Genomic DNA, 21,782 nt, shown 5'->3' with positions numbered 1-21,782 from the left:
AGAATTGGAGATAATCTGAGTGGCCTTCACTGGGAGAGTGGAATAGGTATAACTGGGTGGACGTACCCTGTAAAATAGTGTGCAGCCACCAGAAGCAATAGTTAGATACATATACCTATCAACATGGATGTTAAAAACATAGTAAGCGAGAAATATGAACACTATCACTTAACATACAAATGCATACTCTCAAAACAACAGTATATATTTTGGAAAAACACATTCAAATAAAAAAGAAACCGTTGAAAGCGGTTGCCTACATACGAGAAGAAAAGGAACTGGGGATGATTCCTTGGAATCACACTTTTTTTTAATTTAAAAGTGTGATTCCAAGGAACAGTGAGAACGGATGGAAGCTTACATGGGAAGTGAGGTCAGGGGAAGGGTGTGTGTGTGTGTGTGTGTGTGTGTGTGTGTGTGTGTGTACACGAGCGCACGCACGTTTTAATAGCACGAAGCAGTGTTGTAAACGTGTGGATGAAATGGCAGACTCAGTGGAGTTCTCACTTCCCCTCTGATCTATTCACAGTGTTGGTAATAACAGCTGAGAGTTGTGTCCAAGTGGTTTTCCTTTCTTTGTCCTTTCCCCAACTTTAACTTAAGTTCATTTGTTTGCTCTTGTTGCTGTTCTTACTAAAGCAGTGTCTGCTCCTTTACAGACATACCAGAAAATGACAAGCAAAACTAACAGAAAGATCCGTAAGCCCACCTACCCAGAGACAGTGTCCAGATTCATTTCTACGAATAGTTTGCAAAATTCAGTGAAACCCTTTCATAGCCTGAACTTTTCATGTGGAGAACAGTATATTATGAGTTAATTCTATGTCCAGAGACACTTGTGCAACTTCATTTTAATGGCTGCATCGTGTTCCATTGTACAGATGCACCATCGTTACTGTAGCCAGTCCCCCCTCTGCTGGACATCAGTCGTTTCTAAATTTTGCCACTTCGAGTGCTGCAGTTGAGTGAACATAAGCTACCTATGTTTGAAGACAATTTCCTGTCCTTCATTTGGCTCATTTTTAAAGGAGGTTTAAGGAGTGGATTCGAAATGGTCTAATGACGTAAAAATCCACTCGGCATCGTGGAAGTCAGAGCACCAGATCCTCTCGGAACTGTTCTGGGGCTGGTCATGAATGAGAATAAAGAACCAGGGTCATTCCCCACTGTTTGGAAATGGTCATTTTCATTACTTATCATGGTGCCAGAGTACAATATGGCCCCCTGGTTTCTGCACTTTAATCAGTTGGTGCACAATTGAATCACGTAACATGTGAAGGGAGCCCGTGTGGGTTGTGTGTATTGCATCATATGTGAGTATGATACGGGCAGGTGGTAAAATAAGGGGCGCTGAGTGTTTTGAAAACTGCAAGGAAACCACTGTTTATGCTGGGGGACCAAAGCAGGTTCTTAAATCTACAACAGCACCGGACGAGGGAACAGGACACGCAAGCCCAGGGGTTAAGGCACAGTGTGTTTTTCTGAGTACTTCCTCCCTGACAACGTACCGCAAAACTAGCAGTTTTGAAGATTTAATTTAATCCTTCCACTTGGCAACTTTAAGCATCAGGAATCCAGTGACAGTGTTTATTCCGGCCTTGATAGTTCAGAACTGGCCAGGCAGCTCTGCAGCCAGCTTGTCCAGCCCCAGAAGTCGCAGCCTTGGTGTGGAGACAGCTACCCTCGTGGCAGGAATGCACTGACATTCTCGTATCGTCAGTGCAGCACTTGTCATGTGCAGGAGCAGAAGAAACAGACTTCCGTCTTTGCAAACTAGCCCTTTGTTGTCAAGAAGCTCTGAATAAGACATAGCTGCTTCCGGGGCCTGTTTTGAAGCTCTTGAATGTGCTCTGCAGCCTGTGTATATATTAGCACATAACCATGTTCCAAAGAATTAGTTCTGGGCAGCCCCGTCCTCCTGGCAGGCCAGGTTGAGCCTCCCATGCATTACAGTGGATAGGGCAAGGAGCGCTCAGGGCTTCGCAGCAATCCGTTCAGTGGCCCTGCTTCAAAACAACGGTGCAGGCCATAGCTGAGTGTTTTGACAGCTTGTATCAGCAGTTTTCTCGACTGATACATTGATTGCAGTTTGGACTTCAGTCCTGCTGATCTAATAAAACATCACCATCATAACAGAGAAGGTAAAAGGCTCTTTTGTGCTCCCAGCCACCTGGGGAAGCAGCTTTACAGAGCTACTGGCAAGCTAGCTTTAGGGTCATATGTAAAATGATGTAACCTCGGACAAGTTGACTCATTATTTTAAGTGTCTTTATGATTTAATTTCTTCAGCTGTCAGTGTCTTAGTTTCTTACCACTATTCTACATATTTTTACAGATACGCATCTGTTTAAAGGAATATAAAGGTGCCTTCACAAACACTGAAACAAGCGTTGTGCATCAGTGTCACAAACAGCCTGATACTGTGGCATTAACTGCACACTCGTTACACTACGGGGGGTGTGTGTGTGAAACAGACATTTAAAAAAGGTCAACTGAAGTCTGGATTAAGCTTTAAGACACGTACAAACCTTTTCCTCGTGTTTTGGAATGGATGTTTTCAATATCTTACAGTATTCCATTGGCCTTCAATCCTACTCATCCTAAATATCCTTTTCACAGCAATTGCTGACCATCCAGGAGGAGTTAAACAACAAAAAGTCAGAATTGGAACAAGCAAAGGAAGAGCAGTCACACACACAGGCATTACTCAAAGTCCTCCAGGAACAAGTAAGTGAATGCAACAGCTCTGCCTTGTGAATTAGTTCAGACACGGACACACGCCTCCCCCGTGTTCGACACACACGCAAATACTGCTGCAGTTAATCTTGGAAATGACCAGCCTGGACCCTCCCCACCTCTTAGCAGCTTTGCTGGGTAGAATTTATCATCTCATCTGCAGCATCTCTGTTTTCACTCTGGTACCTCTTTAGGCCACCCAAGCCCCCCAGCGATGTGTGAACGTTTCTTCCAGAAGACAAATGAATTTCGATAAAGTTTTAAAACATTGGCAATGCGGATAAATTTCACAGCAAGCAGCTAGTTTCCTTTTAAGTCTCATCGCAAGGAAAATGAGTTTAGCATAGCCCACAGTCCTCCTGCAGACATCTGAATCAGAAGGACTGATTCATAGCGACATTTAAAAAAATCTCTCCCCTGTGCATCAGGGCACTTATCTAACCAGGGTGAGCAACAGACCTTTCATATGAAGTTTGTAAATCTGAACGTTTCATCCTGGCTTTCTTTGATACTAAAGTGTGGCCCGACGTTGATAAGTAGATTGGAAACTATCGTCGTACAGCAGGGTGAGATGGATCGACCGGCAGCTGAGTGAAATCTAAGCCCAGTATCTACACGCAAGAAGCTGAGAAAGCTCTTGAAATGCTTTCCTATTTCTGGCCTTCACATGCTGCCCATGATGTAATGAACGGCAAAGGGAAGGGGGAAAAAAATCACATATAGTAACCGTAGCCCTTTGGGGGTAGTCAAATTTAGGTTGCTTTAAAATTTTCACTCACCGTGGTGTATGAGGAGGTCCTCTGCACAACATATGTAACTTCAAAAGTGATATTTTTTAAAAAAAACTATGAAGTTGGAAGCGTATGAGCCTAGTCAGCTGTGACTCAGTCACTTTACAGGTGATTTTTAACTTCTTAATGGTTTGGACTCAAAATATATTGTCAGTCACTTTCCCCTAAAAGTATAAGTGAATTGTGAGGGACAAGTGAAGATGTTAGATAGTTTATGAGCTGTTATAGCTTTGGAGGAAAATGCTTTCTAAAGCTAATCGTTACCTTTATACGATTAAGATAGATTCAGTAACTTAGACTGAGGCTTACATTATATGATTTTGGATAAGTTAGATTGAACTGAAAAAATATTGATGACTAAATTCACAATGACCTACTGTCTAAGAGACCTGCAGTCACTGTTCTTTCTTCTTTTACATTATTCAAAGGCTTTCAACAAAGTAGAGCTGATTTGGTCCAGATTTGCTCCTGATCGGACAGACATAGCTCTGAGCTTTGTTGTTTTACATTTTCTCTCTCTGCCTCCTTGATTTACTGGGATGAGGAGGGGTGAATTCCTTTCTCTAAATGACTCAGATCCTTTATTTTGATTCAAAATCCAAACTCCAGTCATAAAAATAGATGCTAAGTTTTGCAGAATTCATTGCTACATCCTTGTCGTCACGGCATGCGTTTTTAAAGAGCAACGTGCGTACACAGGCTTTGGTAAAGCATCACACTTCATTCTCCATTACTTAAAAAAAAAAAAAGATAAATGGGGAACATGAACAAGATTCAGAACAACTAAAATCATTAAAAACCTAGGAAATCTGACTGGAAAGGAAGCGTTTTTAAATCTGCTGTAGTAATGGGATGGCTCCTTTACAAGCAAGGGCACCGAGAATACATAAGCCTAAGAGAGCCCACAGCAGCCATTTGGGTGCTGTTCGCCGCCAGCCTGTTTTCCCGAGAGCCCCTTGCCCGGTGCCCCTGTCATCCTTGCAGATGAGAACAGGCAGTGGACACATTCCTTCCATCTCCCTGTAGCTTCCCGCCACACACAGACATACATTTAAAAACACACCTCTGCCTCGCTGAACAATGCCTTAGAAAGCTTTCTTTGGATTTGTGTAGAGTCGCTATACGTGCAAACACCTTTTCAGTGCCTGCATAGATAGGGCCTAAACAGATGGCCTCACCCCCTAGAGATTTGATTGGGCCTAGACTCTTACTACAGTAAGTTCCCTGCATACGAACCTTCAAGTTGAGAACTTTCGAAGATGTAAATGTGCGTTCGCCTGTCCAATCACATAAGTCAGTTCACATGTCTGGCGTACGTTGTCACGTGCGTGCATCCTCTACAAGTGGCCGTGCTTTTATGTACTTTACTGTACAGTACTGTATAGAGTACAGTAGTACAGTATCTTTATTTCAAGCCCAGGATGTCCGAAAGCAAGCATAAAAGCAGCCGTGATGTAGCTGGTACTACTGTACTTTTCAAGGTGCTGTGCTGTAAGATTAAAAATGTTTTCTTTATTTTTTGTTTGTTTGTTTTTTATGTATTATTTGTGTGAAAAGTATTATAGACCCATTACAGTACAGTACAGTACTATATAGCCAATTGTGTTAGTTGGGTACCTAGGCTAACTTTGCTGGACTTACAAGCAAATTGGACTTACAGACACGCTCTCGGAACGGAACTCGTTCGTATGTAGGGGACTTACAGTATTATATAGACACACACACACACACAGGAAAAGATATATCCTGCTCTGAAGACGTGGAATTTTGCTCTTTAACGTGACTGCCACTTGATGGAAATCCTGAAAAGAAGGAACAGGTTGTGAGGGCAGACCCTTACCGTCCGTAGCCCTCAGCCCAGGGAAGGCAGGCTCATTCCCTAAGCTCTCTGTTTGCTAAGATGCAGCTTCACCAGGTCCCACCAGGCCCCACTGGCTCCTGCCTTTCATGTCCTTCACAGAGGTGGTAGCTTCCAACACCTGGAGCCTGTTCCCAAGCCCAGGTATCCTCAGACAAGATGTTAGCCCCTCCGTCTGGAGGAGACCAGCAGCTCCGGAGAGAGCAGGGAGCCAGGCCATTGAGGGCAGAAGTAACAAAACCTTCTTCTGAGCCAACCCCGCTCTTCACTCCCAGAAGCACAAGTTACAAGGTGGGACAAGCAGAGAGGGTTGATGAAAAGGAGAAGATGAGGAACACCTATGAAAAGAAACCCTTAAGACAGGAAAACAGAGAGGGGTTTTTAAGTCCGTTTGTGCCCTCTGATAACAGACGGCACTGCTGTCACTGAGGCGCACTTTTTCTTCTCGTGTGTATCACACATTGCCTGTGCTCCCTTGTCTTTGTTGTGTGTAGAAGCATCAGTGGTGTAGCCCCAGAGAACGCAGGGCAGCATGCCTCTTTCTCAAGCAGGAGCGTGATGTGGAGGTGAGTCTTAATCTGCCCCACTGGCCCACAGCCGGCTGCCCCACACTCAGCTCCTCCATGGCGCCGTTGCTTCGGCAGAGCCTCTCTCTTGGCATGGAGAGCGTGTGGTTTTCTTGCTGGGAGTCTGAGATCGCCTGACAAAAATCAAAGACGCTTTCATTTTAACGTGTACCAAGAGCCCGAAAGAAGCAACATTTGAATCAAACACATGGGTGGTGCACTTATTTTCTTTCAAACTTTACGCATTTATATCCCACCATGAATATTTTAGGCATAAAAAAGAGGAAGCAGAAGATGCTGCTTCCTAAGCATAATAGGCCAGGAAGAAGTACCAGCAAACAGCTGCAAGGCCTGCTCCCCTCTGCCCTTATTCTCTGTCTTCATGTGTCTGCTTCAAGTCAGGCTAGGATAAAATGCCAATTAAAGGTTTCCAGAAATCTCCCGATAACTGATGACTCCTAAGCCTTCTGAGGGAGAGGCATTTTCAGATGTTCACTGTTAAAAATCTCATTTGAGAAATAGCTTTTCTTCTGATGCCTCAGTGACCAAGGAGATGTGTTCCCAATTCTTCCTTTCCAAAAAGAAGCAAATCATCTTGTTTTAGACCTCCAGAAACCATGTCAGTCATTCAAATAGGTTCTCAAGGAGGACACGTACAGTAGCACTGCGGCATGTTAAAACAAGGGGAAATAACATAATTCTCGAACAATTGTTATATAACATCATTTAGCTGGTGGCAACTTGCAAACACTGCCGGGTTTAAATTAATAGCAATACAACGAGGAAATGGAATCATTTATTATTCTTAAGAATGAGTTTTATGCATTTTATGCCTGTGGAACTGCTTTCTAATTTTATTATTTAAAAATAATGACCAAGGCCCATTTATTTCTTGCCAGCCATCAGGTTTCGTAAAATGTTGGTCTCAAACTGGTTTCAGGAAGACTCGTTAGAATTACGTGCTCCATCTGTTTTTTCTTGTTGGAAGTTTCATAAAGGGCAGCCTCAGATAAATCAGGGTTAACAGGATGATATACACTTAGTAGATAATGCTTACTTATTCATTTGGGTTTTTTTGTTTTGTTTTTTCTTAAAATCTGCAGTTGAAGGGTACCAAGGAGTTGGTCGAGACCAATGGCCACAGCCATGAGGACACAAATGTAGGTACCACAAACCTGGTGTTTGCTCTTCTTGCTTGGTGTTGGTTGAATGCCCACGAGAATGTGGCACTTTTTAACACAAAGGAAGTCAGATCCCTGCGTCTCAGCGGCTTATTAAGATTACTAATGTGTGGTTTGGCAGTAAAATATGGGTAGGTACTGTTAGCTTAGGTTACCAGATGTTGACATAGGAGTACTTGAGCTAAGCTCTATCATAAAAATTCTCATCTCAATGAATTTATTCGAGCCCTTTATATTTTCAAAGCTATAGACCAATGAGGTGTTGGGAGGGCAAATGGAATGAGACCCAACAGGGTAATAAATTGTATACTGCATGTGTTTTTATTAAGTTTGCCTGGCAATGAAGAGGGTAGTGAAATGGCTGCTATGCTGAAGAGGTTTCAAAGCAAACCCCTTCTCCCAGAAAAGCCCTTGAAAGCGTACTTTTCTCTGTTTCTGACCCCGATCAGTTGCATAGAGCGTCCGTCCTCTTGAGACAGAATCTAATGGTACAGGATCCCACTTGGCACTCTGCTTCCTCCTGGGTGTACCTTGAATTTCCCAGTATTAGCCAAGTACTCTCTTTGCCTTGGAAGTTCTTTAGTCTCAGGTGAAACAGTATGCCATGTAGATCATTGTCTCTCCATATGTTGGATGGTTTTGTTTTCGCCTTTTTAAAAAATTTCTTTGATATCTGAATGTATTTGACTATCCTCTTCATAGAAAATGCTTACTAAGCAGTTCTTTTTACATAACACAGAATCAGACATGGTAATGAATGCCTGATTAAGCTAGAGCGAGGAGAAATTATACATTCCATGTTCACTCTTGTTTTAATTATATACAGCAGAGACCCTGACATTCAGAGTACCGAAAAATCCCTCTTAATAACTACTCTTCCTACCAAACAGATATTTAACATATGATGCTTATTGAGAACCTACTGTGTACATGGGGCTCTGCTAACTGTGGGAGGGGGTGGTTAGAAAGAAATATAAGGCTTGGTGTCTGCCCTCAAAGAACTTACAACAAAAGGCTGATGAACTAGGGGACACGTGGGCAGGCAATAAACAAGATGTGATACATGTACAGGAGGGTGAGGCCGCTGTGATTTGACGTAGTTTGAAATCCAGACTTTGCTGCTTATTAGCCGTGTCAGCTTGACAAGTTACTGAACCCCTCTGAGCTTCATTTTCTTCATTTGTAAAACTGACTGTGCAGCCTACCTCAACAGCTTTTCATGATGTAATGAGCTAGGGCACATGGAAATCTTAAGGTGTTGTTATTATGGTTTCTCTGTGCTGGATACTCAAGAACGGCTCCTGGATCGGTGGGATTTGGGTTTGGCTTTGAAGAATAGATAGGACTGAGAAAGCAGAAAGTTAGGGAAGGAAGCCACTCACCCAGAGCTCTCCACAGGCAACGGTGTGACCTAAGTAGTGTTTGTCTTCCTGCTCCAGTATTTCATTACCCCATCCTTACCCGAAAACCCCTTTTCAGGATCCTGTTTTCCAGAGACACGTTACTGCCATGTTTTGAAACTTTCATACGCACCCCCCCTCAGAGTCAGTCCCTCTGTGCCTCCCAAGGAAGCTGCTGTCTAATCCAATAAGCCAGACAAAGAGGCAGCATGTCTCAATTTCCTGATGTGTAAAATGGGGGTGACATTACCTCCCTTTCCTTCCTTCAGGTTTACTGTGAGAAGCAAATGACATCACTGATTTGGAAGCACTTTGTAATTGTGAGGTTCTAACTATATGGGATGTTGTTAGGATTACAAACTCATCTGCTGATTGAATTCAATTAGATGCTACGTGGAAAGATAGGCCTAACACAATATCTAGTCTGTAGGCTCTTTCTTGAGAAATGTCAAAAGGTATCTATTGTTAAGTGGAAAGAGTGAAAAGAGATCATCTTTAAGGTCTGTCGTCCTCTCTTAGAGGAAAGTTTTTAACGTCTAAGAATACTCTCTAGGGCTTCCCTGGTGGCGCAGTGGTTGAGAGTCCGCCTGCCGATGCAGGGGACACGGGTTCGTGCCCCGGTCCGGGAGGATCCCACATGCCGCGGAGCGGCTGGGCCCATGAGCCATGGCCGCTGAGCCTGTGCGTCCAGAGCCTGTGCTCCGCAATGGGAGAGGCCACAACAGTGAGAGGCCCGCGTACCAAAAAAAAAAAAAAAAATCCTCTCTAGAATCCATGACGTGTGCTTTGTAATCAACCCCCCAAAATGACCGTTGAGAAATGGGGTTCAGTCAGGCCAAGCAGGAGAGAGGAGCAGCACCTTGCCCACTGGGGCGGGTTCGGGGACAGATTTGTGGACTGATGGAGTCTGGTAGCACTTGCCCGACATCTCAGCTGGCCGCCTCCTCCCTCACCGAGCAGAGGGCTAGGCTAGTTTGTGCAACTCTAAAAATTGCCTGTTCTTTCAAGCGTTTCCCAGTAGGTGGATTATTCACCTGTCCTTCTCTTTTCTGTCTGTCATGTTGTCTCCTTTGGGTAGTTTCCCCAGCACCTCCACTAGGTTGTGTGAAAGAAAAGAAACAAAGGTCAGTTATTTTGGCCACACGGTCGGAGTGCTAGCAAAATACTTTAAGATATTTTTAAATGTCTGAAATGAAGTCTAGTGTCATCTGAAGTTTTCACCAGCCCTGTGGTGGTGAAAGGAGAGGGGGCTTTCAAGCCAGACTGAGAGGGTTTGAATCCATTTTGATCACTGAGGAGTCATGTGACCAGAGTCAGTGATTTGACCTTTTTGAACTTCAGTTTCCTCATCCAGAAGCGTACTAAGCGAAACCCCGTATATAAACACCTGGCGCAGAGTACGTCCTTGACAAGTATCAATTCCCTTTTCATGCATCAATATCAGAATATTGAATACAGTAGGTAGTGCTCTGACAGGATGAATTTTAATGCAGATCATGAGTTTTAAAGCTTCTGGCCCAGAGGTTACTGACTGAGACATATTGATTTTTTTTCACCATGATTACTCACATGCAGGGATAGGAGCTGTGTACATTATCATTTATTAATAATAATTATATAGTGGACTGGTGCTGGCTTAGCTAGGTATTCTTGTGAGAATTAACAGTTGCTTTCTTAAAGCAGTATATTTTATTGGAAAAGGAAAAGGTTTGTATGAAACTGGAAAATTACAGAAAAGTATACAAAGGTAGAGAAAAATAAGCTAATATCTCATTACTCAGAGATAGTCACCATCAGTATTTTATTTTAGTTCTTCCCAGTCACGTGCATGCATACGACCAGAGGGGAAAAAACCATAAATAAATGAACCAATAAATATGATCACAGTGTCTTCCATTTTGTACCTTATTGATTTCTCATTATACCGTGAGTATTCTTCTTGTCAGTAAATGTTCCTCAGAGACATGGCTCTTAATGGCTGTGTAATGTAGATATGAACTAACTGAACCACGTGCCTATGTGTTAGGCATTTAACTTCCTTTTTTTTTTTTAATTTTATAAATAATGCCGTAATTAACACGTCCATAAATCCTGGTCTGCATGGCTCAGATTTGTTTCTGGTTGATTCTGTATATTAATAGCTGTGTCATGAAGTCTGGCAGGGAGATTAGACGTAACAGAATTGTCAGGCATTCAGAATGTTAGCGTGACAGATGCACACCTGCCACTCAAAGATGTGTCGGGAAAAAAAAAAAAAGATGTGTCCGGTTTTGCAACTTAGTAACTCTTTTGCCTCTTTAGTCTCAAGAGCTAAGCTTATGAGGGTAGCCGCACCGAGAGTCCCTCAGTTACTAATTATTTTCTATTGTTTTTATATTTTACTGGGCAAGGACAGTATCTGACCAACACCTTGTTCAGTATTCTTGAGGTCCCCAAACAGAGGCGCCCTTACAAAGCCCACCCTTGTCCCCATGCGCAAGACCTTCTGTGAGCTCACGCCCATGAGAAGAGGTTTCTGAAAGGCTAATCTAAAAGCATTGGAGCCAGAAGCTGAGATCAATTGCAAAGGCCTTTTCTCTAAGAGGACTGCACTTAAGATCTGAAGCAGGTTTTTTCTTGTATTTGGAACTGGATATATTTTAGTATACCCAAGTTTAAAACTAGCCTTTAGTACAGATCCTTCAGAGATTTCAGCTATTCCAAAACCAATTTTCTTTCCTCAAAAGCAAAGCTATGACTTTTCTTTTGGTCTCTGTCTCCAAGCTCTCTCTTAACCCCTAGGATTGCTGAATAACTAACCTGGTCCCTGGTCATTATGTATAACAGATATCAAAATCTTAAATTAAAAACTTTTAAAATTTAATTTAAAATTAAATTTACTATTCATTACTTTGTTGAATGTAATTAATTCGATATCTGTCCTCACCTTGCATCTCTTTTGATGACCTTCCTCCCAGGTACCTCCCAGAGGTATCACCACCCATGATCCTTAACCTGCATATGCTCGGCGAGAAAGTGGAAGGGAAAGGAGAGGATGCAAGAAATGCAGGAACAGCTAGGAGGGATCAAATAAAGTAGCTACTTAAGCCGGCAACGTATAGAACAATTCGGTCTAGAAGCTTTCCGTGAATTTTTTCTCCCCCCTCTTTGTTTCTGCTACAGGAAAGCTTTTACTGCCCCCTCCTCTACTTGCATAATTCAGGCTCACACACTGGAGTTACAAAAATCATTTGCAGTCTGGAAAGAGGTTGAATCTATGGCACTGAAGGTTACCACTGTCTAGTGGAACACCTTTCCCACCCAACAATAAAACAAAAACACAAAAGAGAAAAGATTTTTCAGTTTTTCACGTTGCCTCTGTAAGTAAGTAAATCCTCAAGTTGTCTTCAAATTTGTCAGAGTGAAGATGTTAAGAGCATACGGAAGAGATGCTGTGTGCAGAACAGTCTTCAAGTTTAGTACACGCTGCGGCAGAAAGCTACCATTAACCGTGTATTCTAATGATGCCTATGGCGGAACCTCTGCTAGCATCGAGCCCTTGGCCCAGTTGCAGAACGTGCTTACCATCCTTTGGGTGCGTTAAGCACAAGAGAGTATATACATACTGATGAATCAAACAAGGCTAAAGAAAAAGAAAAACCCCACAGGAAACTGGGACCATAGTCTCAGAGGACAAAGAAGACTCAGGCTCTATCCTTCCCTCCTGTAGCTTCGGGCCTGTTCTTGGAGGCCCCGACCTTGAACTGGAGGAGACAGTAAGGAACACCTCAGCACAAAGGTCTGTCCCTCCCTCGCACCATTCCACAGGCTGCATGGCAAGGAACTGGAGCACCGGCCCAGGGAGCGTGCGCCTGCAGATACCGGGGGTGAGACTGCAGACGCCACAGTCCTTCCGGCCCCTGGGGGTCTTTCTTCTCACCATCTCACTGCCTGAGGCTGTACAAAGGCCCCCAGTCTGTGTTCCAACACAGTCTTCCATCCCCCCTTTTTTTTTTAATTTATTTTTTATTATTTATTTATTTTTTTTTGCGGTACGTGGGCCTCTCACTGTTGCGGCCTCTCCCGTTGCGGAGCACAGGCTCCGGACGCATAGGCCCAGTGGCCATGGCTCACGGGCCCAGCCGCTCCGTGGCATGTGGGATCTTCCCGGACCGGGGCACAAACCCGTGTCCCCTGCATCGGCAGGCGGACTCTCAACCACTGCACCACCAGGGAAGCCCTTTTTTTTTTTTTTTTTTTTTTTTAAATTTTATTGGAGTATGGTTGATTGACATTGTTGTGTTAGTTTCAGGTGTACAGCAAAGTGATTCAATTATACATATACGTATATTCATTCTTGTCTAGATTCTTTTCGCATAGAGGTTATCAGAAAATATTGAGTAGAGTTCCCTGTACTATAAGTAGATCCTTGTTGGTTATCTGTCTTATACATAGCAGTGTGTATGTTCATCCCAAGCTCCTGATTTATCCTTCCCCACCACGTTTCCCCTTTGGTAACTGTAAGTTTGTTTTCGCTATCTGTAAGTCTGTTTCTGTTTTGTAAATAAATTCACTTGTATCATTTTTTAAAAATTAGATTCCACATGTCAGTGATATCATATTATATTTGTCTTTCTCTGTCTGACTTACTTCACCTTCCATCCCTTTTGGACTCAGTAAATCAACAAGTCTTCATTGAAGGAGGCAGCAGAGTGTAGAGATTAAGAACAGATCTGGGCACCAAGTAGCCTGGCTTTAGTCCCGGTTCCGCCATTTACTGTCTGGGGGACCCTGGGCCATTCATTGCACCGTGCACCACCATTTTGTTCACTTCTAAAACAAAGGTAGTGACTGCAGCTAACGCATAGGGTTATTGTGAGCATTGCTAGGCAGTGTTGACATGGCCGGGAAGCGTTGGGTATTATTATTGCTCCATCCTTCCACGTGCCAGGTGCTGTGCTGGGTTCTGGAAATCCATCGGTGACTAATATAGACGTGGTTCCTGCCTCACATGGAGCTGACTCTGTCATCGTGCCCCGATCTCACCAAAACTGGCTTGTCCTCTGTCTCATTCCATCAGGACTCATTCTCCACCTTTGGGTCAATATCACAGTGCGAATAATGCATGGGCTTGAGGTAGCTGGTTTGCACGTTTCCCTAAACTCTCTGGAGACAAGACCTTTATTGGAAGGATTGGGTCCATGGGGAGGAGAGTCTGAGGGGAGTGGTATATACGTGTAGGTATGTAGGGAGCTTTGAGACCCCTGAAAATCGCAACTGGAAAATCAGTAGCCACTTTGTCTTCCTTCAGAGAGAGATGGACCCATGTCTGTAGCTGCCTGGGGTCAGCCTTGCTCTGTAGATGTCTAAAATCAAGAAGGGGGACTTTTCATGGACTGATACTTCCTTTAGCCTGTAATGTATGGCCCCATTCACATATTAAATGCTCACACCCAGCCTCTGGCCTTTCGTTCCAGTTACAGCCTCTGTAACGTTGCTTTTCTTCTGCTGGTGCTTCTGCTCCCACCTCTACCCCGACTCCACCCTCCTGCACCCACCCAGCTGCCTTCTTCCAGCTAGTTTACCATGTTTTCTGCTGTGAATTAGCCGTTTCCCCACCATTTGCTGTGAAATCCAGAACTGCACGTGAAAAAAACCACACACATCCCAACCCAGCCCCCTCGGAAAGGACTGATGGTTGGAGGAGACCCTGTTCATAAACTCTCTTCTCAGCATGTGCCCCAAGGAAGGATTAGAGAGGGAACTGCTGTCAAAGTTGGACAAAGCTGGCTTCAGGGTTAGTGTTTTTGGTTCCAGTAAACACTCGAGAAGTTTCCTTACCAGGAGCCTCACTGCCAACCCGCCATGTGTTTCCACACTACAGTTAGGCCTTTTTGTCAGGACGGGAGCTGATAGGACCTGCTTGGCCATTAGAGGATTTGGAGCATGTAATAGGATTAGTGCATGTTTAATAAAGCTGACAGGTTGGGTTTGGAGACACGAAAACAGCCAAAGTAGACATAAATTTCAGTGCTGACTGAAATGGTCTGACACAGACATGGATACCTATATAGCTAAAATCAAGATCTGAAACCAAAATTTTCCACTCTGGAGACAAATATACTTCCCCCAAAAGGTTAATGATAATCCTACGTGATGCAGAAGCAAAAGCAATTGTTTAGAATGGAAGATTGGTAACACTTATAAATCCAATACCCACCCACACACAAATGCTCTTATCTTAAAAGAGCCATTTTCTTTTTGTGGAAAATATAAAGAAAACAATCAACTGCAATCTTACCACTCAGAAATTAGTGTTTACACTTTCTTGTGTTTCCCTCAGCCTCGCCTGTGTGCACATATATACATTTTTACCAAATTTACAGCATATTATATGGGCAGTTTTACAGCCATACATTTTTTTTCATTGTAAATCATGAGCATTTCCCCACGTTATTAAATGTTTTCTTAGGACAACTTTTAATGACTGCCTAATACTTCATGCCACAGATGTGCTGTAGTGTATTGAATCAGTCCCTGCTGTGGGACTTTAAAATAGTATTTGTTTTTGGTGTCCTGGATAGTGTGCAATGAGTATTCTTTAACAGTGTATTAGTTAATCCATCCACCATTGAAGCACTTTTGAAATGGGGATGCTTTTCCATTTGAATGGGATTTAGGGATAGAGGGAGATCCACTAACTCTTTACAAAGATTAAAGCTCAGCCCCTACATGCTAAGTGATGAGATAGACAACCAGTAATATTGTCTGAATGTGACCACATAGAGAGGATACTGAGTTCTTCAACAGGAGATGAAAATGGCTCCCAAGAATGTCTACATTCTGCAGAGAAAGGCAAACGGTATAGCCTTCGTGAATGATTTAGAAGAATGATACTGAGACATGTTATTGGGGGTTTTGTGCTGTGAACTAGAGCATCTTCCTGGTGGTCTAGGGATGGCAGAACCTGTTCTCTGTGTGGATCCCAAACCCAGGCCACCCCTACCCACCCTCTCCAGAGAATACATGAGATTGAGAAGAATGTCCAAGTACAAGGACAACATGAGTTCTAAGCCCAAACAGAACCTTAACTTTTTATTTCTAATATGGTCAGGAGGATACATGGAAACTCAAAACCGTCAACAAGAGATGCACACGGGGATATACAGACATGACTTGAGTGCAGGCAATATCATTTTAAAGTATAATAAACCTAGAGAGCTCAGTCACAGGAACCGGGCCTCCCGGGAGATACAGCTTAGCACTGCCTGACGTGCTGCTCAAAACGGAACAGGAAGAAAGTTGAGGAGCATTTATGAAAAAAGCCAGGAGCCCAAAAGGTGGACAGAGGCACTTTGTTCTAGTGCCTCTGGAAGATGGTAGGGGAAAGTGGGGCGCCTCCTCTCACACAGCTTCGGTTCCTGCTGACGTATCACCGGGATTAGTGACCTGAAAACAGCAGGGAACAGGGATTCACCAGGAGATGAGCGTCCCCTGGTGTTAGTTCTCTCTGTTTCTCAGGAGCTATAGGGCTTCCTAGACACTTGCTGTTGTTTTTCGAACATTAAATGTTCTACAGTGATTTCTACACTCCTAGTTTCTGCTAACCACAGAGACCAGGAAAGGAAGAGGTGTGAAATGTGCCGGCCAGGGCTGGGGCGAGCATTGCTCGGCTCACCGTCTTGACGCTGGTCTTGCGAGGATTCTCTGCTCAGCACTCCCTGGGTCTCAGGAGGGTTGTGTAACGCTGCACAGGGCAGTCGTTCTCTCACCACACACACTGCTCGTCTCCAGACCTCATCCATCACAGTGCCACAGAACTCACTAGACTGTGGTATTTCTTTGAGGAAATGTGTAAGGACGAGGACAAAGAAGGGGAAAGTAGGTGGAAGGGCGGAAAGAAGAAAAAAGGGAGAGGGGTGGAGAAGACTGTGCCGGGAAGAGTTTTCCTAAGTTTCATCACTTGCTGCTGCCACCACCCCACCCATCCCTGCCAACTCGAGAAGCGAAACGGCCTTCACCAGAGGTGTGTTTGTAGTTGCATGACTATGCCCACGTCATGAAAACTCTACCCCAGAAGAAGTCTATCCTGGAATTCGAAGCAGACAACTCAGATATTAATCTGCAGATGCAATATTGATGGGCTTCCTGGGGGTAACTACAAAGGTCAGACTTGGAAATACTACTTGGACATTTCAGAGGACCCATGAGCAAGTGAAGTGCGTTCTACTCGTTCAGCCTTGCTCTGACGGAGGCGCCCCTCTCCGTTCCCCCAACCCTGTCTAGGACCTGAGAGGTGGGAAGCGGCCCCAGCTGTGAGTTCGCGCCAAATGCAGCCTCCCCTCCCTCCCTCCTGGCCTGCCCACCCCGCCCAGAGGGGCACCCGGCCACCCTGCTCTCCCAGGCACCAGGCACCCTGTTTGTAGCCACCTGGAACTTCTTCAGGCCACACCTCAGCCTGAACTCCCTCCATGTCTGTCTTCCTAATTCAGGCAGAACAAACGTTGAGCTGGGGAGGAAAGCTACTGCCCCTGCCCAGTGGAAGAGGCCTTCACATTTTACGTTCTTTCTAGAAAGACTCATCAGCCTTGGAACACTTAATAGGTTTTGTTGTTGTTTTAAGATTTCTCTTCTTTTTTTTTTTTTTCCTCCCCCAAGAAAATCCTCTAAGCCTCAGCTTCCCCAGCCCTGAAATCGCCCTTGTAGGGCAGATTCGTGGCCATGATGCTGCATCACTGTCGTTTTTATTGTTATGTCAGTTTCCTTGTGAGATTTCAGAGTGCCTTTCTTTGTCTGGACAGTTTCCAGACTGTTCGGTGTATGCTGATGAGCTACTTATGTTTATGAGACTTTCAGAATCTAATTTGCACAGTTTCTTGCCATTGCCAGCTTTGAGAAAGATGACTTGAAACTAGGAGAAAGGTCTGCAAGTGCGCCCTGTGTAAAGCCCCCAAACCTATGTGGGTCTAATCCCCCACTCCCCTCACCACACGTACACACACACTGACACACATGCACACAAGTATAACATGTCTTACCGCTGTAAGCTTAGGTATCGTTCCTGGACATTTTTTTTAAATTTATTAATTAATTAATTTATTTATTTACTTACTTACTTACTTATTTTTGGCTGTGTTGGGTCTTCGTTGCTGCGCCCAGGCTTTCTCTAGTTGCGGAGAGCAGAGGCTACTCTTTGTTACGGTACGCAGGCTTCTCATTGCAGTAGCTTCTCTTGTTGTGGAGCACAGGTCTAGGTGCACGAGCTTCAGTAGTTGTAGCTTGCAGGCTCAGTAGTTGTGGCTCACAGGCTTCAGTAGTTGTGTCACACAGCCTCTAGAGCACAGGCTCAGTAGTTGTGGCACACGGGCTTCGTTGCTCCGCCTCATGTGGGATCTTCCCAGACCAGGGCTCGAACACGTGTCCCCTGCATTGGCAGGTGGATTCTTAACCACTGCTCCACCAGGGAAGCCTGTTCCTGGACATTTTACACAGCAGTATTCAAGTCGGTCCCCTTGGTAAGAACAGAATAACTGTTGGCCTGCTATTGGGAATAACTGTTGACCTGGGATCCTGAATAAATGACTTTAGTCAACAGGTCGAATTCGGCTAGGTGCACCATACATGAAAAACTCTAAATAATTAGATATTGTTATTGGTAATTCAGCTTTCCTCCGTCTATCATGTCATGCTTTTTGCCAGCAATGCAAATTCTGCTGTGTTGAAGCCCAGCTCAATTCCTACTTCTTGGGGTCTTATCCTAAGGTCAGCCCAAATCAATTACCATCTTCTAAATATTCCCACAGTAGTTATCATTATCCCAGACATTCTGAGCAACCCAGTTATGATATGCCCAGCTTCACAACTCAGGTGTAAGTGCCTTAAGGGCAGGTAATGTGTAGGTATGTGTTACAGAACCTAACAGAGTGATGAGCCTGTGGAGGTGGGCACATCTGTAATACATTTATAACACTTGTTGACTGATGATTGAGTGGAGGTAGAAACTCCAGCCACCTCAGACAGCTCTGTGAATCTGTTTGGCCCGATTAGGTGAGAAATGCAAACACTTCCTTTTCTATATTATCTGCAGGTGATCTTGAGGATTAAGCACATCTCGTCGCAGTTCAGTTTCAGATGTGTACAGAAGTCTTGCCGACTGTGAAAGTTAGAATTGAGGTGGTAGGGGTCACTCATCCGGCTTTCTTAGGTTACAGCTTTAATTTGGTGTAAGTTTTCTTTGCCTGTGGCTATGCGTCTGTGAGTCTTACGTTCTCTAAGGCAATACTTCCCAAACTTTAGTAAGCAACAGAATCAAAAGGAGAGCTTCTTAAAGCACAGATTGCTGGGCTCCCCCCTTAGAGTTTGAGATTGGGAAGGTTTGGGCTGAGGCCTGAGAATTTGCTAATAAGCTCCCAGGGCCATCCGTCTGCAGACCACACTTTGGGTAACTGCTGCCTGCTGTCCACTCCAGTTCAGATTAGGTGCTGCTAGGGGCTTCCACAGCCCCCAAGGCCAACCCTTGTCATAGTTACATCACACCGTCTTTCAATATATTTTACATGCCTGTTACATGCTCTAGACTCTTAGGTTCTTTGAGAGCAGGAACCACTATTACTCATCTTTGAATCTTATCTAGCACAAAACCAACCATATAGTAGGTGCTCAATACATACTTGATGGATGAGAGAGTGGTGGAGGTTTGATAAATTCTAATCGAACTATACTGAACTGAGGTGTCCAGAGACTTTAGTCTAAATGTTGAACTTTGCTGTGATTCAGTCCCCAAAGGAAAATATACGGTTACTAATTGCCAGGCTCTGGTTTATAAGAAATCACAGTCATTTGGAGAATACACAAAAGATAGGCGGGCTCACAACTAGCTGCTCCTGTGTCCACCCAAGTCCACACAATGGGCAGTGCAGTGTTGTAGACAGAGTGCTATGTGTTGAGAGCACACACGATCACAGCCTGGTCGCCATCCTCAAGGAGCACATGGCCCCTTGTGGAGACAGCAGGTGCTGAAAAGGGAAATCACCGAACACTGGCTTCAGTGTTCTCAGCAAGGAAAGGACTTGGCCTGGGATTAGGGGCTTGAACGAAGTCCAGAAGTTGTGATTCCCTGAGAAGTAACTTGGACAGAAGGCAGTATAGACTAATAGCTCCAAAGTCTGGCTACCTGGGGCCCGGTGTTACAGCCACTACTCTCTAGGTATGTGAGCTGAGGAAAGTACTTAGCTTATTTGTGCCTCGATTTTATCATCTGTAAAATGGGGATAATAGCAGGACCAACACCTGGCATCTACCAGGCACTCAGCAAGAGCTAACGATTAGTATTATAATCATTGCCCTTATTCATACTGTTTTTTAATTCAGAGGACCCCAAATTCTACATCCACCATGAACCATGCATAGCAGTCCAGACCACTTTGTTCTTGGGGTATTTCTCATAGGTGGCAAATGCAAGAATGCAGTGAGAAGAGAGAATTGGATTTTGGTGTGTTTACTAAGATCTCACAGTATGGCTGGCAAACCTTGTAAAATTTGATTTTACTTTAATAACAATTAAATGTCTCTCTTTCCCATTTATCAGATCGCACCCATCTATTCTCATGACCTAATTTACCTCTGTACAGGTCAAAAAGACTCTGAATTTTAATATTATCATTAGTAACGTAAACTCAGCAGGTGAAAATTATGATAGTGAGTGCTTTGTAGCAGAGAAAAATGCAAAATGTCATATTGAGAAATGGACTGGGAAAATAACATGCCAAGAGCACCATAATACAATTAATCTTTACCCACAATAGAGTCAGTATCATACAAGATGAATCAAACTGACTAATTCTGGATGCGCGTACATACATTTTAAAGTATTTCGCTTTAGTTTCTTCTGTTTGCTGCTCCATTTTTATTGGTTAAGGAGATTTTTCATGTCAGTACTTTTTCAGGCTCTGAAGGGTAGCCTCACTTGTGTGGATATAGTAGTATGGGTTCCATTTTTTACGTATTGAAGAGAAACACACAACTGTTTTTGAGATCAAGTGTACTTTTTTTCACTTGGCAACATTTATGGCAGCATATAGTAAAACTAAAATAAAACACTACAACCTACACTTTAAATGATGAATGGAGCTAAAGGAATACAAAAGATTTTTTTCTCATTTTTACATAGGTTTTATTTAATATGATTGTCACAAAACTATGCCAAAAGAAAGGCATCTCATCACCAGCTTGAGACCATAGTTTAAGCTTGGTGTGAACTGTGATAGCCATAATTGAGTTATGATCCAGGCAGTAGTATGCTCTTAGTTTTTAATGGAAAACATTACAAAATTGAATTACTCTTTCCTATCAGGGTTCTCTTGTTAAAAGTATATGTGGGATAATCCTGTTTTTTCAAATAAGAATTAAACAACTATATATATACACACACACAACTATATATATATACATTCATGTGTGTGTATATATATTACATAATACTATATATATGAGTATGTGGGAGGAGGGTTATATATAAAATATGAAAGGTAAATATCTGAATGTTAATAGTGCTTATATCTGAGCAGTAGAATTCCAGTTAATTTTTAAAATCTATATTCTGTACGTTTTCTGCCAGTATATATATTTGTAAAGAGAAAACCAAGAAACGTTATTATTAAGAATTAACGTGGCATGGACATATATACACTACCAAACATAAAATAGATAGCTAGTGGGAAGCAGCTGCATAACGCAGGGAGATCAGCTCGGTGCTTTGTGACCACCTAGAGGGGTGGGATAGGGAGGGTGGGAGGGAGATGCAAGAGGGAGGGGATATGGGGATATATGTATATGTATAGCTGATTCACTTTGGTATAAAGCAGAAACTAACACACCATTGTAAAGCAGTTATACTCCAATAAAGATGTTAAAAAAAAAAGAACGTGCACTAGAGAATTATCTTAAATTTTAAACAGGAAAAGAAAGGGAAAAGTTTATAAGCTTATATTATGGTCTCCCAAAAAAAAGTTAATATTTAATTTAAAAACATATTGAAGGGCTTCCCTGGTGGCACAGTGGTTGAGAGTCCGCCTGCCGATGCAGGGGACACAGGTTCATGCCCTGGTCCGGGAGGATCCCACATGCCGTGGAGCGGCTGGGCCTGTGAGCCATGGCCGCTGAGCCTGCGTGTCCGGAGCCTGTGCTCCGCAACGGGAGAGGCCACAGCAGTGAGAGGCCCGTGTACCGCAAAAAAAAAAAAGATATTGAAAGCACTAATAATAGATACAAAC

At 43.5% G+C, this 21,782-nt stretch overlaps 1 protein-coding gene across 12 annotated transcripts in view; it reads left to right on the top strand.

Moving 5' to 3' along the window:
- The window catches only part of ENOX1 (ecto-NOX disulfide-thiol exchanger 1), a 609,533-nt gene that overhangs the window by 541,783 nt on the left and 45,968 nt on the right, over positions 1 to 21,782 (top strand). For 9 of the 12 annotated variants that reach the window (XM_049701218.1, XM_033436738.2, XM_049701211.1 and 6 more), the window contains 2 exons: positions 2,620 to 2,727; positions 7,055 to 7,111. The exons of 1 other annotated variant lie outside the window; for it this stretch is intronic. In XM_049701218.1, the coding sequence (XP_049557175.1) occupies positions 2,620 to 2,727; positions 7,055 to 7,111 (165 nt within the window). The remainder of the gene's footprint in view (positions 1 to 2,619; positions 2,728 to 7,054; positions 7,112 to 21,782) is intronic. 2 more of the 12 variants (XM_049701216.1, XM_049701215.1) reach the window with 2 other exon arrangements.

This window comes from Orcinus orca, chromosome 18, assembly GCF_937001465.1.
Source record: "Orcinus orca chromosome 18, mOrcOrc1.1, whole genome shotgun sequence".
Lineage (NCBI taxonomy): Eukaryota > Metazoa > Chordata > Mammalia > Artiodactyla > Delphinidae > Orcinus > Orcinus orca.
The sequence above is the reverse complement of the archived record's forward strand: the minus strand, read 5'-3'. Positions and strand labels throughout refer to the sequence as shown.